The sequence below is a fragment of the Dasypus novemcinctus genome, chromosome 25 (genome assembly GCF_030445035.2).
Source record: "Dasypus novemcinctus isolate mDasNov1 chromosome 25, mDasNov1.1.hap2, whole genome shotgun sequence".
Taxonomy (NCBI): domain Eukaryota; kingdom Metazoa; phylum Chordata; class Mammalia; order Cingulata; family Dasypodidae; genus Dasypus; species Dasypus novemcinctus.
Window position 1 is genome coordinate 48,751,077 of NC_080697.1, and position 23,717 is coordinate 48,774,793.

General features: G+C 37.0%; 1 protein-coding gene across 6 annotated transcripts in view; it reads left to right on the forward strand.

Annotated features, from left to right (window-relative positions):
* The window catches only part of DLGAP2 (DLG associated protein 2), a 1,108,217-nt gene that overhangs the window by 860,701 nt on the left and 223,799 nt on the right, over window positions 1–23,717 (forward strand). For all 6 annotated transcript variants that reach the window (XM_058287984.2, XM_071211854.1, XM_058287983.2 and 3 more), the window contains one exon: window positions 3,647–3,712. In XM_058287984.2, coding sequence (XP_058143967.1) covers window positions 3,647–3,712 — 66 coding nt within the window. The remainder of the gene's footprint in view (window positions 1–3,646; window positions 3,713–23,717) is intronic.

The window sequence follows — 23,717 nt, forward strand, 5'->3', positions numbered from 1 at the left end:
CTTTTGTGTTTGGTTAGTGGCAGATCAGTACACTTTTGGCTACATCAAACTGCATTTGATATTTCTCTTGCGTATTACTTTGCCACTGCTGTATCTGTGAGAAGCTCTTTGCTCCTGTAGTATTAGGTGTTAGCTATTTGAAGAAACACCAGGACACAGAACTGCAAAAGGGCCCAATTACAATTCACCCAAGAGGTGGCTTACAGCATCATTGGGTCATACATTAGGGAGCAGAGCGATCATTAAACTCTAGTATATAAGAAAAAATAATTCATAAAATGAATTCAGCTGGAAAATATTATAAGTGAGCAGTCTGAAGTAAGGAAAATTCTATCAAAAGTCATAACAGTAAAAGACTGTTTCTGTGGTGAGGACTAAAACTCATTAGATGCATTCAAATGTGTAAGTGGATAATTTCCAAAATTTTTCAGTCTAAGGCACATTTCTATTTTTGCAAAGAAAATGGAAATTTGAACATGATGTCAGATGTAGGCGCTATTAATTTTACAGCACTGATTAAGCTCACACTTATAATCTGTACAGTTCCTAGCCTCCTCTGGTAAGGGGAGGAAATAAAGAGGCTAAGTAGAGGAAGCACACATTCACCAAATTTCAAGATGTCTAAGAGCAGAGCTAATAAAGCCATCATTCTACTGCGACAAACCAAATTCTGCTTTGTAGATTAGACTGCTTGACTCTCAAATGGTGGTGGTGAAAAATAGTTCGTTTCCTTGACAGGAGTTGAAGAAAAAGGATGAGTTTTCATCCTCTGTAAACCTAGATAGGGGCAGATTTTGTTCACATTCTTTCAGTCTTTTGTGAATGAACAGTTTATAAAGCATTTAAAATACTTTTTCTTTAGCAGATCATCATCCCTGCTGTAGACTCTGTAAAGGCTATAAAATACGATATTAATATATATCTTCTCTTCTTTTTCAATCTCATCTCTAATTTATTGCATTCCAACAAGCACTTATTGAGCACAGATGAAACTAATGTAGATCTGGAGAGATTGTAGTCGAGGTACAAAGTATGGTCCCTGCCATCACTGAGACAGTAATTTAATTTGAGAGATGCCAAAGGAAGAAGGTGAGCCTATACATCCTTCTGGTTTCATTCATTCAGTTCATTCCGCAAACATTTTTAGCATCCCCCGTAGTCAATTCTGAGGATGCCAGGAAGGCTAAGGCACAGGGCACCGCCTATGAGTCTGAACAGGACATGGGCCTGGGTAAATATTTTGGACTATGGGTAGATATACAAATTTTAAGCTGAAAATAAAAAAGTCTTGTTGGCTAAGGAAGGATTGTAGCTACTAATTGTACCAATAAACACTTCAAAGGAACCTAATCAACTAAGCAGAAAAAAAAAACAAACAGTCACTTTCAACACATTTACCCTCAATCCAGCTAAACTGCTTCCAGGCCTCACCTTACCTGGAACTGCTAAACTGTAAAGGCACAGGTATATAATACAGCTGATTATTCTTACCCAAACAACCCAGGACTGCCCTTCAAATGTACTTACTCATCATCCTTGGAGTTTGGTTCTCAAAATAATTAGATGTGTTCCTCTTAGAAAACTGTGGGTTTATTATACTAAGCTTATGCTCTATGTGCAATGTGCAGCTTTTTGAAACTCAGCATGTATATTCTGTTTATTTCCTTTGTGTTCTCGGCATTTTTTGTTAGCTGGGCACTCATACTTGGAATTCTAACAATGTAATTTTAAGTCATCCTTCAAACTCATTCTGTTAAAGATTGTGTCATTTTTTTCTCTGTGTGTATGTCTGTTTAAACTAAGGAGAACAAATGAGAGCTGAGATTAAAGATTTGTTGCTTTGGTTTATTTCCCTAATTCCATTCTAACACAACTAAAATAGATTCTGCTTTCAAGATAATAATATTGACCACATGACTATAGTCTCCATGGGAACTAGCCAATAAGAGATTTTATTTAATTAGAACTGTCCATTACATTTCAAAACAAATGAAAACATATCCATCTTTGGTTTCATATTATTCTTAATGTGGCCATTTGACTGACTAGCTTTGTAGCAGGGAGTTTATTAGCAAGAAAACACAGCTTCAAGTATGCAAAAGGTGCTGTTAACCATGCAAAAATGGAGAGTGGTTGACTTAAATAGTTTGAATAAATTGTCTTATAAAATTCTCAAGCCAATTCAGATAGATATTTATTATATATTTTTTAAAAAGCAGTCACTGGGAGATCCCACGAAATGAAAATCTATTAAACCTTTACATGAAAGAAGGCATAACTTCTTTAGTTTTTAAAATTCCTAAATCTACCATCTTCTTTTCTTAACTTTCTACAAACTTAGTGAAAATGGCAGAACTTCCTTATGTACAATATGTCAAAATAAAATCATTTTGGAAAGGCATTGGTGAACCTTTCCAAATCATTGTTAACTAGACTTATAATACAAGAGGTATGTAAAAGTAGCCTTTTACTTCAAAGCCTATTCATAAATATTGGAAGTCTGCATAAATGCGTAGATAAGTACATGTGAGAGTCTGAATATATAGTAAGAGTTCTAGAATATGTGCCAAAATGACTAAGAAAGAGAAAGATAGATAGATAGATAGATAGATAGATAGATAGATAGATAGATAGATAGATAGATAAGATAGATAGATAGATATCTAATGTATTGACACAAGTTTCCTTATCTAAAATTCCCTATCTCCTATTCTGATGAAGTGTGTATGTCTCTCACCAGATTTATTGTGGGATGGAGAGTCCTTGGCATTGTGGACTGTATGTGCAATGGCCCTTGCCACCTCTGTGGAAACCAAGTCTGGCCTGGAGAGGAAAGCACCCAGTTTGGTGGGCAGATCACTGGGCGGAGAACTGGTAGACCGTCTCTCTAAGCCCAGCTCTCCAAAGGCTCGTTGAATAAGTAATGCAAGCCAGTTCATCTCGCTGGCGTCTGCTGCCCCATCTGGAAAAGGAGGCGCAGTACTAAATGACTTCCAAGACCTTTTATGGCCACACAATGATGTCATTCTAAGAAAGCAGTGTCTGCTCTTGTATTATAAGCAGAACGAACAACTGAAAATCAATGGCAGTGACCTGAAATGTTCTACCAACAGAAGGAAATGAAATTAGTGTTTTGGACAAAACTGACCTAATATGAACTAATAATATTTAGCATTAAAATAGTAACTGCAGGCTTTGAATATTGCTGAACGAGGCATGGAAGAGTAAAAAAATAATTCTAGACTTTCTCATGGCTAGTGCAGTCCCCATATGGGAGTCAACTGGATGGAATTAGCCAGGCAAAATAACAGTGGGGCAGATTATACAGCATTTCGTTCTAATGCAGACAAAATCTAATACATCTGACGTTAAATCAGGCACGAAACTAAGAATAATTTGGATTCACTGCCTCATTCATTACCTTGGTACCAAAATGGTAGAAATGTGGGCCTGCAATTACAAGGCTGCTTTGCACTAAAAATGACAATCTTTCGGCACAAAATGTCAGGCTCTGAGCAGTGACATTTGAAGAACTATGAAAGTGTTTCTCTGTTTGAAAGTGTAAAGAGTTATGAAGATGCACTTTGGATGACTGCAATCTATACCTGAACGCTATTAAAGAATCACTTTGTTTCTGTCTTTACAGAGGAAGAGGGCGGAGATCTGGCCCAGCCGGGCATCAGTTTTCCAGGGCCAGCAGAGGAGGAACTAGGTAGAGTACAGATAACAGCCTTGATTATTGGAAAGATTAGATGTCACCAGACATGCTCCAGGTTTGAGTGGCAGTCTGCAAAGCCAGGCATTGGTGAACCTTTCCAAAAAAATGTTTTAAGCACATGCTTGACTTTAGAGAGCATCCTAATGAGAGCCAAATAAATATGGTAAAGGTTGTTTTTTCTTTGTTTTTGTTATTGTGATAGTAGTTGATAAATATTATCAAGGCTAGAGGTGGGAGAAAAGTATTGCTTCCAATCATCAAGGGCTTCAGGAGGCAATTATTAATACAAATGATAAATGTGTACAAATGTGCCATGACTCAGCTCTTTTTCTCTCCTTCATGTCTAAAACTTACTCTAAGCAAGTTTAAGGAAGCAGAAGTCTCTTATTTGCATTTCTTTTACATATAATTCCATTACTTGGCATCAAACAGCTGATTTCTCCTTGCAAGCCTAGCATACATTGTGGTTTAGTTGCTGAGTACAAATTATGCATTTTCTTCCTAGGGAGCACTGAATTACTGTCATATTATATGTACTCTAGTGCTAGTTAAAATCTTATGGAAATTTTATTTTTATGCTGCCATAGACACAATAAAGTCAGTGCCATATTTGGCCATTAGTCATTTGACCTGCAGTTCTGCTTACATAAAACAGGGCAAATGCTTCCATTCAAAATGTGAAACATTGAATAAAGTCAACGTCAAACTGTAACTGTCAAAAAGAAACCCTATCAGCAAGTCAAGGTTCTTTCCCTTCCATCTGACATGGTTATTCTCTAGCCTAAAGTATTTTAGATCTCCTTTCTCAAGTTGCTGATACCCTTACTCTGTTGGAACTCTTACGGCTGTGTTATGCATCATAAGTCAGATTTATATTTAAATTTAAATTTTTCTTAATTTATTTCATACCTTTAGCCATTGAATCTGTTGCTCATTTGATTGACTTAAAGAGTTACATTGAAAATTGCAGGAGTCCAATTTGTATAAATCTGTGATTTCTTTTAAAAAAAATTAAAACAAAAAATTTTCCTTTTAAATTCAAAATAATGAAAACAGTTGCAGTTCTAAAAGAACTGAGTTCTAAATTTATTTCTCCCTTGCGTTCTAAACAAGTCTTTCTTCACTTGGTAACGTCCAAATAAAATTATTCGTATTTCTTATTAGAAAGCAGTAATAGCTATCTCATTTGAATAGTTATGCATTTTTTGTTTCACTCTGGTAAAACTCTTTATCATAGCCAATATTCATTATTAGAGATGTGTCTAACAGAGGCTTCCAAATGAATATATTGACTTAACTTTGTTTCATTGACACTTTGGAAGTAGCATACTTGCATTTCGTACGTTTGAAACGTTCACCCACTTGAAAGCATCTCTTGGGTGAGCACTGAGGCCAGTTAGCATTAACTGAGGGCTCACTGAGAGGTAAGGCACGTTTCTCATTTAACACGACATGCTGGATGTCCCTACACTTGGGGACAAGGCCTCTGCTGGCTCCATTTGCAGCTTAGACCTTCTCGACGCCATGTTACTATGGATGATCAATATTGCTGGTATCAATTGTTCGTAAAACTGCAGGATAAACCTTTCTTCTGCAAAAGTATAGATTTACCGTATTTTATCCCAGTTTGGTAAATAAGGATAGACGCTTTATAGCTTGGAATTCCTTTTTCATACTCATTTTCAAAAATTCTTGCCTAAATGAAGTTATTGATATCCTCGACTAGCTGTTTGGCCTAAACAAGGTTATTGTTTACTATTGATAATAACTGATCTTGTAGAAACATATCCTTTCAGGGGACATGAACAACGAAAAAACTGAAAACCTCACAGCTTTTTGCAAAGCAAGTGCATTTAATGCCTACATAATATGTCCACTTTTTTTAGTCTGAGAACTAACAAATTCTAAGAACATTCTCCCAATCACCAAATTGTGAAATCCCACTAGATGAAAACTGTGTCTCATTTACCCTGACATTGGATTACTGTCACTGTCCTTAACAGAGTTTCAAAGCTGGAATTGGTCTTAGAAATCTCCAAGCCCCATACCCTCCTTTACATAAAAAAACTGAACCCCAAGGAGAGAAGTCCTATTTCACAAGGAGCAGGGCTTCTGGTTGTAACTTCAACACTCTACTAAACTGAAATGCTTACAATTCAACATTACAAATATTTTTTTTCTTAACAAAATGATTTTATTGATACATATTAAGAAAGCAACAATCCATCCAAAGTATACAAAAAATGGTATTCAGGATAATCACATAATTGTGCATTCATCCAGTCATTCTTAGAGCACTTTGATTATTCAAATAATAATGACAATGAACAAAAAAACAAACAAAACTCATCACCTTTCAATCTTTTTGTGCTTCTCTTAAAGTACGTAGCTGCTATTCTTTTTCCTTCTCTCTAGCATTTTATTTATATTATACAATAACACCCATATTCGTGTTTTCACATGAGGTTGTACTATCTTATATAGTCGCAAGTTACAATTTTTAGCTTTCCTTCTAGTAATATTCATGACCTTAGACTTCCCCTTTCAACCACTGTCATACTCATACAATAGTACTGCTAGTTAAAAACACCATGATATGCTTTCACCATTTCCATTCATTTCCAAGTATTTACAAAGAACCTTTTTACCAGTTCTGCATAGATTAACACTCAGCTTTCCATTCTCTACCCTCTTTCTATTTTCTGGTAACCTATATTCTAATTATTAATGCCATGAGTTTATACAATATATTTAGTTCCTAAAAGCACAATCATACAGTATTTGTCCTTTTATGTCCAGCTTGCTTCACTCATTATAATATCCTCCAGGTTCATCCATGTTGTCATGTGCTTCACGACTTCATTTCTTCTTACTGCTGCATAATATTGTGTATACACCACAGTTTGTTAATCCATTATCAGTTGATGGACACCTGGGATGTTTCCAACTTTTGGCAATCGTGAATAATGCCACTGTGAACCTTGGAGTGCAGGTACCTATTGGTATCTCTGCTCTCAGTTCTTCTGGGTATATACCTAATAATGGTATTGCCAGGTCACATGGCAAGTCTATATTCACCTTCCTTAGGAACTGCCAAACAGTCCTCCAAGGTGGCTGTACCATTCTACATTCCCCACCAACAGTGAATAAGCATTCCTGTCTCTCCACATCCTCTTCAACATTTACAGTTTTCTGAGTTTTTAATGGCACATGTGAAATGATATTTCCTTGTAGTTTTGATTTGTATTTCCCTAATCGCTGGTGATACTGAACATTTTTTCATGTGTTTCTTCACCATTTGTATTTCTTCTTTGAACAATTGTCTTTTCAAGTCTTTTGCCCATTTTTTAATCAGGTAACTTGTCTTCTTATTGTTCAGTTGTATGGTCTCTTTGTATGCCATGAATATTAAAGCCTTATTGGATATGTAATTACAAATATTTTATTTCACTGAGTCAGCGTCTTGTCACTCTTTGACAAAGTCTTTTGAGGTACAAAAGTGTTTAATTTTGAGGAGGTCCCAATTTTCTATTTTTTTTGTTGTTACTCATGCTTCAGGTGTAAGGTTTAAGAATCTACTGCCTACCACAAAATCTTGAGGATGTTTTCCTACATTTTCTTCTAGGAGCTTTATGGTTGTCACTTTTCTTTTTAGGCCCTTGATTCATTTTGAGTAATTTTTGTATAAGGTGTGAGATACTTGTCCTCTTTATTTCTTTTGGATATGATTGTCCAATTCTCCCAGCACCATTTGTTGTATAGACTCTTCTGGCCCAGGTGGTAGGGTTTGACAGCCTTGTCAAAAATCACTTGACTGTAGATGTGAGGGTCTATCTCTGAGTTCTCGATTCAGTTCCATTGGTCAGTCTTTATGCCACAACCATGCTGTTTTTACCACTATAGCTAAGTAATATGCTTTAAAGTATGGAAGTGAGAGACCTCCAACTTCATTCTTCTTTTTTAAGAATTTTTTGGCTGTTCAGGGGCCCTTACCCTTCCAAAGAAATTTGATAATTCGTTTTTCCACTTATGCAAAAAAAGGCTGTTGGTATTTTTATTGGAATTGTGTTGAATCTGTGGATCAGTTTGGGTAGAAATGACATCTTAAAGACATTTAGTGTTCCAATTCATCAACATGGAATGTCCTTCCATTTATTTAAGTCTTCTTCAGTTTCTTTTAGTAATGTTTTGTAGTTTTCTGATACAAGTCCTTTATGTTCTTGGTTAAGTTTGTTCCTAAATATTTGATTGTTTTAGTTACTGTTATAAATGGAATTCTTCTTTTCTGATTTCCTCCTTAGATTGCACATCAGTAATATATAGAAAAGCTATTGAATTTTGTGTATTAATCTTGTATCCTGCCACTTTGCTGAACTCATCTATTAGTTCTAATAGCTTTGTTGGGATTTTTCAGCAGATTCTGGATATAGGATCATATCATCAGTGAACAGTGAAAGTTTTACTTTTTCCTTTCCTATTTTGTTGTCTTTTTTTCCTAATCTAACCTAATTGCTCTAGCTACCTTAGCACAATATTCAATAACACTGATGACATGGGCATCCTTGTCTTGTTCCTGATCTCAGCATGAAAGCTTTCAGTCTTTCACCATTGAGCACAATGCTTGTTGTAGATATTTCATATATGCACTTTACTATATTGAGAAAGCTTCCTTCTATTCCTGTCTTTTGGAGTGTTTTTTATCAAGAAAGTGTGCTGTATTTTGTCAAATGCCTTTCTGCATCAATCAAGAGTATCAAGTGATTTTTCTTCTTCAATTTATCAATGTGGTTTATTACACTAATTCATTTTCTTATGTTGAACCACTCTTGCTTACCTGGGATAAAACGTACTTGTTCATGGTGTATAATTCTTTTAGTGTTTTTGGATTCTGTTTGCAAGTATTTTTTTTTTTTTTGAGGATTTTTGTGTCTGTATTCATAAGAGATATTAGTCTGTAATTTTTTTTTGTAGTATCTGTATCTGGTTTTGGTATTGGGGTGATGTTGGCTTCATAGAATGAGTTAGGTACCATTCTTTCCTGTTCAATTTTTTGGAAGTGCTTGAGCAAGGTCAGTATTAGATTGTTTTTGAATGGTTGGTAGAATTTACCTGGAAGCCATCTGGTCCCGGACTTTTCATCTTCAGGAGGTTTTTGATGAATGTTTGAATCTCTTCACTTGTGATTGGTTTGTGGAGGTCTTCTATTTCTTCTAGGGTCAGTGTAGGTGGTTTTTGTACTTCTAGGAATTAGTCCATTTCCTCTACATTATCTAATTTTTTGGCATACAGTTGTTCATAGTATTCTCTTATGATCTTTCTTCTCTCTGCAGGGTCAGTGACAATATACCCCCTCTTGTTTCTGATTTTATATATTTGTGTCTTCTTTCTTTTTCCTTTGTCAGTCTAATTAAAAGTTTGTCAATTTTGTTAATCTTCTCAAAGAACCAACTTTTGGTTTTGTTGAGTCTATTGTTTTTTTGTTTTCAATTTCATTTATTTCTGCTCTGATCTTTACTATTTCTTTTCTTTGGTTTGATTTGGGGTTAGTTTGCTGTTCTTTTTCTAGTTACTTCAGGGGTGCACTTAGATCTTCAAATGCAGCTCTTTCTTCTTTTTTAGTATAAGTATTGAGGGCTATAAATGTCCTTCTCAGCACTGCCTTTGCAATATCCCATAGGTTTCGATATGTTGTGCTCTCATTTTCATTAATCTCAAGATATTTGCTGAATTCTCTTGCAGTTTATTCTTTCACCAACTGATTATTTAAGAGTGTGTTGTTTCATCTCTGAATATTTATGAATTTTCCCTTTTTCCATCCATTATTAATTTCCAGCTCATTCTGTTGTGATCAGAGAAAGTGTTTTGTATAATTTCCATCTTTTTAAATTTATTGACACTTGTCTTGTGACAAGTCCCTATCTTAGAGAAGGACCATGAGCACTTGAAAAGAAACTATATCCTGCTGATTTGGGGTGCAATGCTCTGTAGATGTCCGTTATGTCTAGTTCATCCATCATATTATTCAAATTCTGTTTATTTATCCTCTGTCCAGATCTTCTATCCAATACTGAGAGTAGTATATTGAAGTTCCCAATTCTTATGGTAGGACATCTGTTTCTCCCTTCAGTTTTGCCAGCGTGTACCTGGTGTACCTTGGCACACTCAGGTTAGGTGCATAAATATTTAGTATAGTTATTACTTTGTGGTGAATTGCCCCTTTTGTGAATAAGTAATGACTTTCTTCATCCCTTATAACAGTTTTGCATTTGAAATCTATTTTGTCTGATATTTGTACTGCTACTTCAGCTCTTTTTTGGTTACTATTTGTATGGAATATTGTGGCAGTTTTGTATTGTTTATGAATTCCAAAAACAGATATTTGATTGTGTTTGTAAACTAGTTTGTTCTTCTGGGTGTTTTAGATTGTATTAGACTCAGAGGTTTTACTTTTACGTTATTAAATCAAGATTAGGACTTTTCTTTGACTTTATTTGGGCAACTCTATTTGAGTCCTTGCTTACAGCTAGGCTACAGGTGTGGGCTAATAAACAGATGCTTAATCAATAACAAAGAAGTAAATACATGGAGAAGGAGAACACAGAAGCAGATACACAGGAAGACAGAGTGCTTCATAGACACAGCCAGGAAGAGAGGTGAGCCTGTAATCTACAACTGACCTTGTGGAAAAACAGAGCAGCTGAGTCCAGAAAGAAATGACCCCCAGGGAGAGTGGTGCTCCTTATGCCAAGTCTACAGCTGAGATCAGAAGAAGCTGGTACCATGAGCCTTCAGAGGATGAAGGAATACTGAACCTTTGCAGACATCACCCACCATCTTGCACTAACACATGGTAACAGACTTTTGGTGAGAAAGTACCTAGAGGGTGAGAAAGTACCTTGAGTTGGACTCTTTAGGGCCTGGTAACTGTAAGCTTTTACCCCAAATATATATATATCTATATATAGATATATATATAGATATATATAACCTTTATAAAAGTCAACAGAGTTCTGGTATTTTCAATCAGCTCCCCTCTGGCTGACTAATACAAATACACTTTTCCACCCTTTCACTTTTAACCAGGTTACATCCTTACATCTGAGGTGGGTCTCTTTAGACAACATATAGGTGGCTTATATTTTTTTAATCCATGCAATCAGTCTGTGTCTTTTGTTTGGGGAGTTCAATCTATTAATATTCAATATTCTTACTGTAAAGGCATTACTTACTTCATCCATTTTGCTCTTTGGCTCTCTGATGTCATATTGTTCTATTGTCTTTAGTTTACCATTCCTAATAATCTTCATTTCTAAACACTTCTCCAAGTCTCTAGGCTTTGTTTTTTGGGTTTTTTTTTTTTTCTTTCACGCTACAGCACTCCCTTTACTATCTCTTGTAATTCTGATCTTCAATAACATATTCTATCAGTTTTTGTTTGTCTGTGAAGACTTTGATCTGACCCTCATTTTTTAAGGACAGTTTTGCTGGATACAGAATTCTTGGCTGCTGTTTTTCTCTTTCAGTACCTTAACTACATCAAACCAATTTCTTCTTGCCTCCATGGTTCCTGATGAGAGGTTGATGCTTAATCTTATCAGTTTTCTTTTGTCTATGATTCTTTGCTTTTCTCTTGCTGCTTTCAGAATCCTCTCTTTATCTCTGATATTTGTATTTCCAAATTGTAGGTGTCTTGAGGTAGGTCTATTTGGATTTATTCTGTTTGCATTGTGTTGTCCTTCTTGGATATTGATATTTATGTCTTTCATAAAGGCTGGGAAGTTTCAGGTCATTATTCCCTCAAATATTCTTTCTGCCCCTTTTCCATTCTCTTCTCCTTCTCAGACACTGATAATGCAAATGTTGTGCATTTAGATTTTATGTTGTCATTCAATTCCCTGAACTGCTCTTTTTTTCCATTGTCTTCTTTTTCTGTTCTACTGTCTTTTCTAGTTCAGATGTTCTCTCTTTGAAATCACTAATTCTGTCTTAATGCAATTCAGATCTGCTCTTATGTGCCTCCAATGTATTTTTTTACTTTCATCCATTGTGTATTTCATTCCCATAATCTGTTACTTTTCTTTGAAGACTTTCAAATTATTCTTTATGCTCACCTAGTACCTTCTTAATATCCTTTATTTCTATAGTCATATTTTCTTTAAAATATTTTAAGTGATTTAGGAGAGTTGTGTGATTATCACTGATTAATTATCTTAAATCCTGTATCTCTTCAATATATTTGGTTAGTTCCTTTGGGTGGGCCATCTCTTCCTGTTTCCTAGTATGGTTTGTAATTTTTTCTGATGTCTAGGCATCTGAATTGGTGAATTTACTATGATTGCCAATTTCTTTCTCTTGCCTATTGTTGTTGTTGTTTTTCCAGTTTTTTTTTTCCAAGATTTTTTATTTCTCTCCCCTTCCCCCCCCCCCCCAGGTGTTTGCTCTCTGTGTCCATTTGCTGTGTGTTCTTCTGTGACCACTTCTATCCTTATCAGTAGCACCGGAAATCTGTGTTTCTTTTTGTTGCATCATCTTGTGGTGTCAGCTCTCCGTTTGTGCAGCGCCATTTCTGGACAGGCTGTACTTTCTTTCGCACTGGGTGGTTCTCCTTACAGGGCACACTCCATGCACGTGGGGCTCCCCTACACAGGGAACACCCCTGTGTGGCACAGCACTCCTTGCACGCATCAGCACTGTGCATGAGCCAGCTCCACATGGGTCAAGGAGACCTGGGGTTTGAACCCTGGACCTCCTATGTGGTAGGTGGATGCCCTAACCACTGGGCCAAGTCCGCTTCCCTTTTTTGATATTTGGTTCAACTTCTTCTAAGTCTTTAAAATTACCTGGCTTAAGTTATCAAAATCAGGCCAGAGACTCACCTTTGGGGTACAGATTTTCTACCAATGGTAGGATACACAGGGTACCATCAACAGTTTTTGTCAATGCAATTTCCAGAACAGCCAGCAGCTGGCACTCATCAGTACACCTTCCCAGGGAGGTGGTCTGGGCTTTCCTAGTTTCTGTGTTGAATCTCTCAAGTGGAGATTCAAAGCAGGCTCTGCTGGCCAAATTCATGGAAGAAAAGCCTCCCAAGCCCCCCTTCCTTTTTCTTTGAAATAGCTGACAGGAAGAAAGATGTCTGGTGCCCTCTTAGTCAGCTGCAGTGAGCCAGGGATTTTACCCCAGCTTAATATCTTGGGGGTGGGGGAGGGGAGTCCTTCCTGGCCACCACAGGGGCTTGGTAACTCATGTTGCTGCTTCAGCTTCTTTGACTCCCTGTCCCTCATGCTCCTGGGCATTGTATAGCACTGTCCTGGTCTGCTGACCCCAAAGCAGGCCCCTCAGACAGCTTTTGGCTCTTCCTCTGTTGTTTTTCTGAGAGTACTGATCTCTGCCTGTTAGTTCATCACCATCTTCTCCACAAATATCTTTACGTGGTAAAGATCTGGCAAAACACAAGCAAATGTAAAAGCAACTACTAGTGGAAATAAATATTTATTTACAATTAAAATATTTCTTTATAGTTGGTGGAAATAGTATATTATTTAAATGAATGTTTAAAGTAGAATACATCATTTAAATTAAATCAATTTATTTTATTTGACATTAAATTTAGAACAAATTTAAGTACATATAAATTATAACAACCTATATACAACTAGAATTTTCCACATGTTAGAATTTTGCTGTGTGAAAGAGGCTAGAATGCCTGGGCTTGAATCCTGACATTTGCATTACAAGTTTTGTAACCTTTCACAACTTACCTCAAGTCCCTAAGTTGTTGTTTTTCTTTAAACTCATCTCTACTTCATGAATTGATATGATTAATATGAGTTCAACTAGATAGTAATTAATTCTACAGCCTATAATAAGTCATGTGAAAAATTATTAAGCCCAATTTTCTCCTCTTATAGATAAAAAACACAGGTTTTGTTTTGTTTGGTTGGTTTTATTTCTATTTTAAGCAGCCAATTAAATATTCAATCATTACTGAGTACATGCAACTTTTCTAGTGAACACTGCTGGGGTGAAAAGACGCATCTGGCTTCCATGAGTGTAGACAGTGTGAGTGACTTCCTGGGAATGTCAGGAAAGAATTCATGAATGAGATAGATTTGAGCTGCTCTTGAAGGACAAGTCACATTTGAGAGGCTAAGGTTTGAGGAGAGGACCTTGTATGTTAAGAAAAATGACACAAAATCTTGAAGGCACCATGGAGAGAATGTTGAGGACTGAAGCAGCAGTCATGTAACTTAAGTAAGATAAGAATAACTCTGGAACCAGAGGATTTGCCCAAAGTCTTACCTTGGACTCCCAAATTAGGAGTTTAGATTTGTCCCATAGTCACATAAAGTGTCTAAGGGTGTTGATAGAATGTTGAAGGAGTTTAAGCCTTTATACTGATGACATCGTGCAGGGTGGATCATAGGAAGCAAAATTCTTTGTACACTATTTCCAGACTCTGGCCACGAGGTGGTGAGACTTTGACCGGGTTTGGAAATGATAAGAATAAAGAGCAACAGTAAGATTTTAGAGGCTCTAAAACAAGAGAAACAAGAGGATTTGGTGACTATTTGGTTATAAGGAGCCCTCAAACTTGCTCCTAGTTTTCCCATTTGAAGTGGTGGTGAGTTGGAGTCAGTGGAATGGAAGGGGTGGTAGGAAGGGGAAAGTCCACATTTAGCTATCTTGTGGGTAAGGAGATGGTGAAATATCCAAATACTAATACACTGGTCTTGTGGGACTGCAGTTGAGAAGGGAGCCCAGGCAAGAAGACTAACATTCTGGCTCCAGTGATCTTTTTTAATCCATTCATTGAAACATTCAACCTCAACTTTGCCTCTGCATTTGTGAGCATCACTTGGAATATATTTTTAAAATGCAGATGCCTGGTACCAATGCCTAAACATTCTTAGTTTGGGCATTGTTATTTTCAGAGTTCTCTACGTACTTCTAATGTGCACCTATGGTTGAGAACACTGTTATAAAAATGTATGAAAGGCAAATCAACAGGAAAGTCTCAGAATTTAGGAAGGGAAGGGAAGGGTAGAGAAGGGAAGGCAAAGCAAGGCAAGGGAAGGGAAGACAAGACAAGGGAAGGGAGAGAAAAACTCTGAGTTACATTTCCAGTACTATTATAACAACTACTCAGGAGAAAATACCTTAATTGTAGACATTTATTTTTCCAAATTGAGTTTTCCACTTTCCTTACCTTTAAATTTAGGGGGTTATAGTAGATGATTTTTAAAGGTTTTTTGTTTTTTTTTATTTTATTATTTTTATTTTTAATGTTACATTTAAAAAATATATGAGGTCTCCATATAGCCCCCACCACTCCTCCCACATCAACAACCTCTTCATCATCGTGGCACATTCATTGCATTTGGTGAATACATTTTGGAGCACTGCTGCACCACATGGATAGTGGTTTACACTGTAGTTTACACTCTCACCCAGTCCGCCCAATGGGCCATGGCAGGACTTACAATGTCCAGCAATTGTCCCTGCAGTACCACCCAGGACAACTCCAAGTCCTGAAAATGTCCCCACATCATATCTCTTCTTCCCTCTCCCTACCCTCAGCAGCTACTGTGACCACTTTCTCTACATTAATGCTACAATTTCTTGCATTACTAATCACAATAGTTCCATAGTAGGATATCAGTAAGTCCACTCTAATCCATACTCTATTCCTGCATCCTGTGGGCCCTGGGATGCGTATGTCCACTCCACCTCTATATCAAGAGGGGGCTTAGAGTCCACATGGATGAGGGATGCAATTCTCCTGCTTGCAGTTGTAGGCTTTAGGCTCCCTGGTGTGGTGGTTGACCTTCTTCACCTCCCTGTTAGCTGGCTGGAGTAAGTTCATTAAACCAGAGGGTAGGAGTTGCAGGTCTGTTGAGGCCCAGGGCCTGGCTATCACATGGACAGTCTAGAGATTCAGGTCCCCTAAGTATACACTAAACCCCAGCACCAACCACAGGTCTGGTAAAAGTGACAGGAGAGGCTTGTGAACAAAGATCACCTCTGAGTCCAGCTCCATCACACTCAGGAACACAAACTCCAAAGTAGGGCCAACTGACATGGCACTGAACTCCATCTGCCGTGACCATAGAACCTGTGGGTCTCTGTAGCCCTCAGAAGAACCAATACCTGGGCTTGTATCTATTTTGGCTGTCTCTGGGACCCTGCTGAGGTGTGTGTAAGGGCGACCCCTCTGATGACCTCCCAACTCTTTTTTTGGAGACAAATTTATGGATCTATAATTCTGGGCCAAATTAAAATTAAAAACACTTTATAATGATCTTACTGCTATTATAATAGAATGAGTAATTATCATTTCCAAAATACTGTGAGACATTTTACAGCATAGTATAGATTTAAGTAATAAAGCAATAAAATAACATTTGCTTCTGGCCTCATTCACATTATCAATCTTTTTTTTTTTCTTTTTAACTGCCTTAGTCTCCAAAAGCTCCAAGTAAAGATGAATGACAATTGTTGAGAAAAACCTATGGTTTTCTTTAGTGACAGGTAAGTTAGTAAAGTCATCCTTTTAAAAATGAGAGTAACATATCCTACACCCATACTATCATCTATTATATTTTAAGACCATATGCCTTCTCTGAATCTCACATAATATAATGTATGAAAAGTAATTGCATGTGAGGAAAATGACTCGGGAAAATAGCAAGACAAAGAAACTTTCTATAAAATTAATTCAACGTCAGTGATAAATGTGGATTAATGAAGCATATTCAAAATGACTACAAAGAAAAAGAAAAGCCTACTTTTTCCAGAAAAAAAAAGTCATTTTTTAAGGAAGACCTTTAGACACACTAAAATTAAATTGCTTAGGGAAGCAAATGTGGCTCAGGTGACTGGGCTCCCACCTACCAAATGGGAGGTCACTGGTTTGAATCCCAGTGCCTCCTAAAGAAGACAGCAAGCTGGTCCAACAGGCAGGCACCGCAAGCTGACACAACAACAGACACAAGAAGAAGAAAGAACATAATAAGAGACACAACAGAGCAGGGCGCAGAGGTTCCAGTGCCCCCTAAAGAAAGCAGCAAGCTGACGTGACAGGCAGGCGCGGTGAGCTAACACAAGATGACACAACAAGAGACATGTGAAGGAAAAACACAATGAGAGACACAACAAAAGCAGGGAGCGGACATGGCTGAAGCGATTAGGCACTGCCTTTCCACATCAGAGTTCCCCGGTTCCGCTCCCAGTGCCTCCTAAAGAAACAAGGAAGACAAAAAGACACATCAAATGAAAAACAACAAGGAGGAGAGGAGAAAGAAATAAATTAATCTTTTTAAAAAATTAAATTGCTTAATCAGTAATTTTTGTAACATTGGCTCATAATAGAAGATGTTATTTCTAAGAATGGCATTTTTTCATTCTCTTGAATGTTATATTTAAATATGCTGTAAAGAGATGGTGAATTATTAACATTTGTGCAAACTGTTATATTGACCCAGATTTTACACTGAGTTAATTACAAAGTGAAATGAAAAAATAAAAGGCCGGTTAAATAATCAATCAAAGAATATTATGCACATAATATATGTGAGGGACATCACTGAGAAAATGGACACGCTATGAAATTTTAAAATATTGTATTATGAAATAATGCCCACCAATACCTAGAGCCTTCTTTACGGCAGGCACATTTATAGTGTAAATATTTTCTATAATAGAGCATTAGATAGCATCAGTTTAATGTGCACATTGCATTTCATTGCACAAATATCTCAGAGTAATTGACACATAATTTACTTCACAAAAACTCCCCTTTTTAGGTATTTATCTTTTGTGTTCTTTTATAAATATCCCTGGCCACACCTGTAACTTTGTAACATTATAAACACCTGTAATTATTTACTTAGGCAAATTTCTAGAAATATCTAGAAATAGTGGAAACAGTTCTGCCTGGGAAGATAGTAATTACTCTTATCTCCATTGTGCTCATTTATTTGCATCCTTAGCAACTTGAAGTCCTCCGCCTTCCCCCTCCCTTCCTCCAAAGTCCTCTCCCTTTTCCTCCTATGCCTCAAAGTTGTGTGAGGATATTTAGTAATATCTTTTCCGAACTTCCCAGTGGGGATTCTGAGACCACAGGTGAAAAACGTTCCTTCCCACTAATGACATCAAAAACTCTTCTTTTACACACTGCAGAAAAAACAATGGAAGATCCCACATATAGGGAAGATTAAGTCAAGTAATCAAGAAACTATTTTTTATTTTATAAAACAAAAAATATATTTTAACCATTTCATTTAAAATTTTATTTCTTGAAAGCGAAATTTTAAAATACAGATTTTTAAAATCTAAATTTACAAAATACATTCCCTAACTCTTCTACTAAATATCAGTTTTTAACCTGTACAATTTCCAAATGTGATCAGTGCCAAATGAATGATAGTACCTTTTCCCTGGGTTGATTCCCATCATCAAACAGTAAATATTTATCAGTTCATTCATGCATCCATGTGTGCATGCCTTTATTCATTCAAACACATATCAAGCGCTTTCCCCTTTGTGGGATATACTCATATGAATGGCCTGCAAGCTGTCTGACAGCCAGCTCAGTGGAGTGCAGAAATTAAAATAATAAATATGACCATATATACAAGAGAAAATAAATTCTGTGCTGTTAAAAAGGTACTAACCATGTTTTCTGAAAATGGATCCAAACGTAAATCCTACTCGAAGTATGTACTCTTCTGAGTAAGGCTTCTTTCACGCAGGATAATGTTTTTAAGACTCCTCCCTGTTGTTTCAAGGATCCGTAATTTACTCCATATTGTGAAGTAGTATTTCATTATTTGAATATACCACTGTTGGCTTGTCCATTCACCTGTTGTTGGCCACCTGGGCTGTTCCCAGTTTTTGGCTACTATAAATAAACCTGTGATAAACATTCTTGTATAAGCAAAAAAAGAAAAGAATTTAGTGCAAACTAAGGAACCAGAGAAGGATTGTGGAGAAGGTGGCATAAGCATGGGTTCAGGAGGACGAGAAGTATTTCCAGAGGTGGAGGAAAGAGGGAAGGCCATTCCTGGCCACCAATGCAGCTTGAGCCAAGGAAGGGAGGCCTGTGTGTGCCTGGCACATTGGGGAGGTAGGAGGCAGGAGCAGGACAGGAATAGGAGCTAAGAACAAAGCTACGTCATAGAGGGAAAGAAACATAATTTACCAAACCACGTGAACATTGCTCTGCCGTTGAACTTCCATTAGAAATCTTGATGGCAGCCCTTGGTGCATAAATCATTCCAGTGTTTGAACATGAAACATTAAAGAACCAACGTGGAAAATCACAGGCACTCATTATTGGAACAACTGCTGGTCAATGCAGCATGCGTTCTAGAAGGTGAGGATCGGTACGACCACAATGTGCCTTGATGGACTCTCCTCTGAAGGTCTTAGGAGAGCTTATATGTGCGAAATTGTGAGAGTGGGGATGATGGTGGCATCTTCATCTTGCTCTACTAGAACAGAGTGGACTAGACAAGATTCATCATTTGTACAATCCTTCATAAATATGAGTAAGACACAGTTCCCAGCACTCGAGGCTCTTACAAAGAACAAGCCATCAAAGGGGTGGAAGCGAAACGTTCTACCAGTGTAGAAGAAGGAATTGATACATTTAATTGGTGGAATTCAGTGGATTTCACAGAAGAGATGACACCTGAGTTAGCCTTTGAAGGGAAACATAAGAATCAAGGAGACTATTGGAAGATACTTCAGGGGGAGGACATTTGTTGATTTTAGTTCTGTTGGTTCTAGACCAGGATTTCTCCACCTCAGCACTACAGATGTTTTGAATGTGACCATTCCTTTTTGTGGGATGCCGTCCTGGGTTTAGCAGCATCCCTCCCCTCTATACACTAGATGTTGGAAGTACCACCTCTCTTCCAACCAAAGTGTCAGCAGAGACTGCCCCCGATTTTGAGAACCACTATTCTAGACTGTACCCCAACTGCACTGAAATTTGGGTGTTTCAATTTACAGAAAGCAAAATGAGACTTAAAATATCTCACACAATTCTATTTCATACTTTAAATCCTAAAATTACAAAATAATCACATAACCTCCAGGCGCTAATGAAAAAGTAGCTATAAACTCTACTTCCTAATAAAACAAGCCTTTAAAATGGGACTAATGGCAAAATAAAATACTTTTTGGCTTTGAGGCTTGTTTGAGAACCCCGTAGATTTAAACTTAGGATCTAAAGGAAATAATGCAGCTTTTGCAAAGGAACAGGAATGTGAGCAATTAGAAGACGCCAGCTGCTTGGTTAAAGGATGCTGAGTTTGTCTGATGGCCAGTGGAAAAATACACAGCCACCTCCCAGAGATTGTAGCCTCACCAGGCCTAGATGGTCCCTGCAGAGACCTGCTCCACTCGGGACACAACCAGACAGAGAAAGGGTCCCATCCGCTTCCACATGGGGAGTGTACCCACCTCCCTTGCCACCCGCCTTGCATTTCTGATGACATGCCCTCATGCTCACCAGGTGCTTACATGGATGCAAAGCGATGGCAGCACATTCCCAAGTGTTAAACCCAAGCCAGATGACCTGAACTCGGGCGCTCACACGTAGCACCCCTTGGCAGTCCCAGCCTCCCTTCAGTTTGACGTCCGTTCCTACCAAAAAAGACATTTATTATCTTAACTGAAGCATGATATGCAAAGAGCTAATATATGTGCATATATGCATATGTACACACACATAAAATTTGAATAACAACACAAAGTTTTCACTTCACATTTCAAAAACTTTTCCTTCTGATATAGCACTGTATACAGTGAATCAAACCCACAACTTTTAAATAAGTAAAATTTTGGCACTAGGTAAACGGTCTTGGATGCAAATAAACAAGGAAGGGAAAGGGAAATAAAATATTTTGTGTAATAAAGATACAGTTCATTGAATTGGCCTTTTCTTAATTCAGCAAGTGATTTTAATTTAATTTTACTTTTTAAAACATTTCATATTTATATGACTGATTTACAGCACTGATTTGAACTGTGGGTAGCAACACATTAATGGGTCATGAATTCAATTTATTGGATCACTACCAGGAACTTTTTAAATAAATTAGAATCGAAAATATCAAAGTACATCACACATAATAAGGACTAGTAATGTTTAATGAAAGATTTTCAGTTGTATTTGTGTGTGTGTATAAAATGGTTCCAGTTATAAAATGTATTTTGCCTTTGTATTGTGAAATATAATTTTAAAAATATTGAAGGCCAGTGACAGAGTAATTCTTTGGAGAAATTAAGGCAATAGAATGAGAGCTAATTAACTTTGTGTTGTCTACAGTATTTGGGGATGAAGCAGTGCATGTAGCAGATAGCACACCCAGGCAGACTCTGAGGGCAGAGGACAATTCTCATAGCTTCCCTGCGCCACTGAGTTCCCATTTTTTTTTAATAAAAAGGGAGAAAGGATTATGATAAGACAACCTTCTACATCATAGCACCATATGATTAAGTCTTATAAGTAAAGACCTTATGGAACATGTGGCCCATATTAAGTGCTCAGTAAATGTTAGTTTTTATTATCATTATTAGCACCATCAGGTTGATACTATTACACTGTCACCTGCTGACTTGACAGTCACAGATCCAAGTTTAAAAGAGGGCAATTCAGAGGCTGTGGGACTGTGAAGAGAGAGAAAACAGCTAAATAGGGAAGAGGGGCAAAATGTTCTCTGACAGCTTGTCTAGCTTTGGTTAATGTCATTCTAAATGATTTCTATGACTACTAAATTCACTTTCAAATTTCAATAACTGAAAAGATAGACTTCAAGATTATTTTTAGATTCTGAAGATTTTTGGGGTGGGTTAGGGTTTTCCTCTACAATTGCTTATGTCATAAACATGTTCATGTGCAAATGTATATTCAATAATGACTCGAAATTACTTCATAGGAGGTATTTTTCATATAGATGGGGAATTAACTAGAAATGGGGTGGGCTTGCTTTGGAGAACAATAAAATACGTGCTGATTTATTTGGATTTAAGCCTGTGGTTGGTTTCTAGGTACATTGTAAAATGAAAGGTCAGCTGTCAGGAGGGGAAGCAGGGATTATAATTAAGTGTTATGAAATTAATAAGCAATTTCATTTAGAATAAACAGAACTAACAGGTATATATGCATTGAATATGTCTATTTGCTTAGTCCTTTTGACACATCTTTCTGATGTAATAAATTAGACTTCTGTTTCTGTTTGTTTTATCGCCTCAATTAGCAGTTGCTCTCACCAGGGCTATCAGGAAATTCAGCTTAAATTCTTTTTTATAATACAAGCATCCCCATTTTCTCTGTAATATGTAACTGAAAAATAAGTTTCTATAGTGGATGACTGTCTTCCATGGGACTGATGGCTATGGATTCTATGACACCACTGTGTTACATGAGCAAAGCTAACCCCCCAAATCGGTTTAGTAATTGCAGAGAGAATAATTATGTTCCAAGTCTTATCAAAGTACCATAAAAAGTATGCATATCTTATGCAAATTTAACTCTACTAAATCATAAATTCAATATAAAATGAATACTAGCTATAAGTAACATTAATTAAACATTCAACTAACAATTTAAGGTTCCCTGAGATCAGTGCCTCTAAGCTTTTTAAATGTCAGCACACATAGAGCAAAAGGCCTCAAGACCTACCTACCGCATTTTTCCAACATGCCATTGTGAAAACCACTTGGTAAGAAAAAATTCAGTTATACATGTTGGGGAAACTTGTTACTAGCAAACATACTCCAGACAGTTTACATTACAGGAGAATATTATGAACTTATACACATGCATTTTACTTAGATTAATGTCCTATTTCTTTAAAAAGTAACTCAGAAATTTTATTATACTTACCTTGACAATATGGTAAATTATTTACTTAGTACAACTTCTTGTAAAGACCATCAGCCATAAAATATCACTGTTCACATGTTGTGGATAAATTACTAGAATTATAGGGGATGGGGTTAAAGCATATGTGTCGTAACAGTGAATGTATGAGTACTTCCTTCTTGAACCTTAATGTTGATATAGTTTAAAGTCTAGTATCAGAAAATTAGAGCCCAGAGAACCCTAGAGTTGCAATATGAATCATTACATGTTCTTGAGTGAATCCAACAACTCACAACAATGAAGAATCTGTACCAATGGTTAATAATAAATAAGAGCAACTCACAACAATGAAGAATCTGTACCAATGGTTAATAAGAAATAAGAGCAAATCACATAGCAATTACTGTAATCAAGAAATTGTTGCTAAAATTTCTGGAAATTCTAACTGCAAAGCACATGTACCTAACTCACTGTTACATTACTCATTTTACATTAAGTAAAATGCTGATTTGGAGACCTCAGAAAACTATTCTTTTATTTATTAATCCTCTGATTAATTAGACATATTGTGTAAACATTATTGACCATTCCAGAAATTACAATCCAAATTGCTGCTTTGTCTTCCCACTGACCCTGTTTGTGGAATGCGGGCCTTGGACATGAACGTAGAGCCATACTGCACTCTGTAAATGCATATATTGGCATTCCAGGGACCTGGTGAAAGGGGAGCAGAAGATCCCCTGGTTCCCAGCCCTGGTCGATGGGGGTATCTCAGGGCTACAAGTCTCTGCATTTCCCAGTGAACAGGTGCAAACACATTATACTGTCATAGGGGCCATTTTCCCTCACCAATAGCAAGGCAATTTGTTTCCACACTAGATCCACATGCTCTAGCCTATGCCAGTTTCCAAGAGACAGATATTTGCTAGAAACTGACCAGACTGAATTCCTGAAACTAAAAATTGAGTGAGACCTCGCTAAGCTCAGCTATGAGTCTTCTTGCAGATGAGTCTTCTTGGGAGCTATAACCAAGCTCAGGAGATTCTACCCAATTATAACCCATACCCCAAAACTAAAAGGAGCACCTTCTAAAAAATATAGATTCACTGAAGTTCCAAAAAT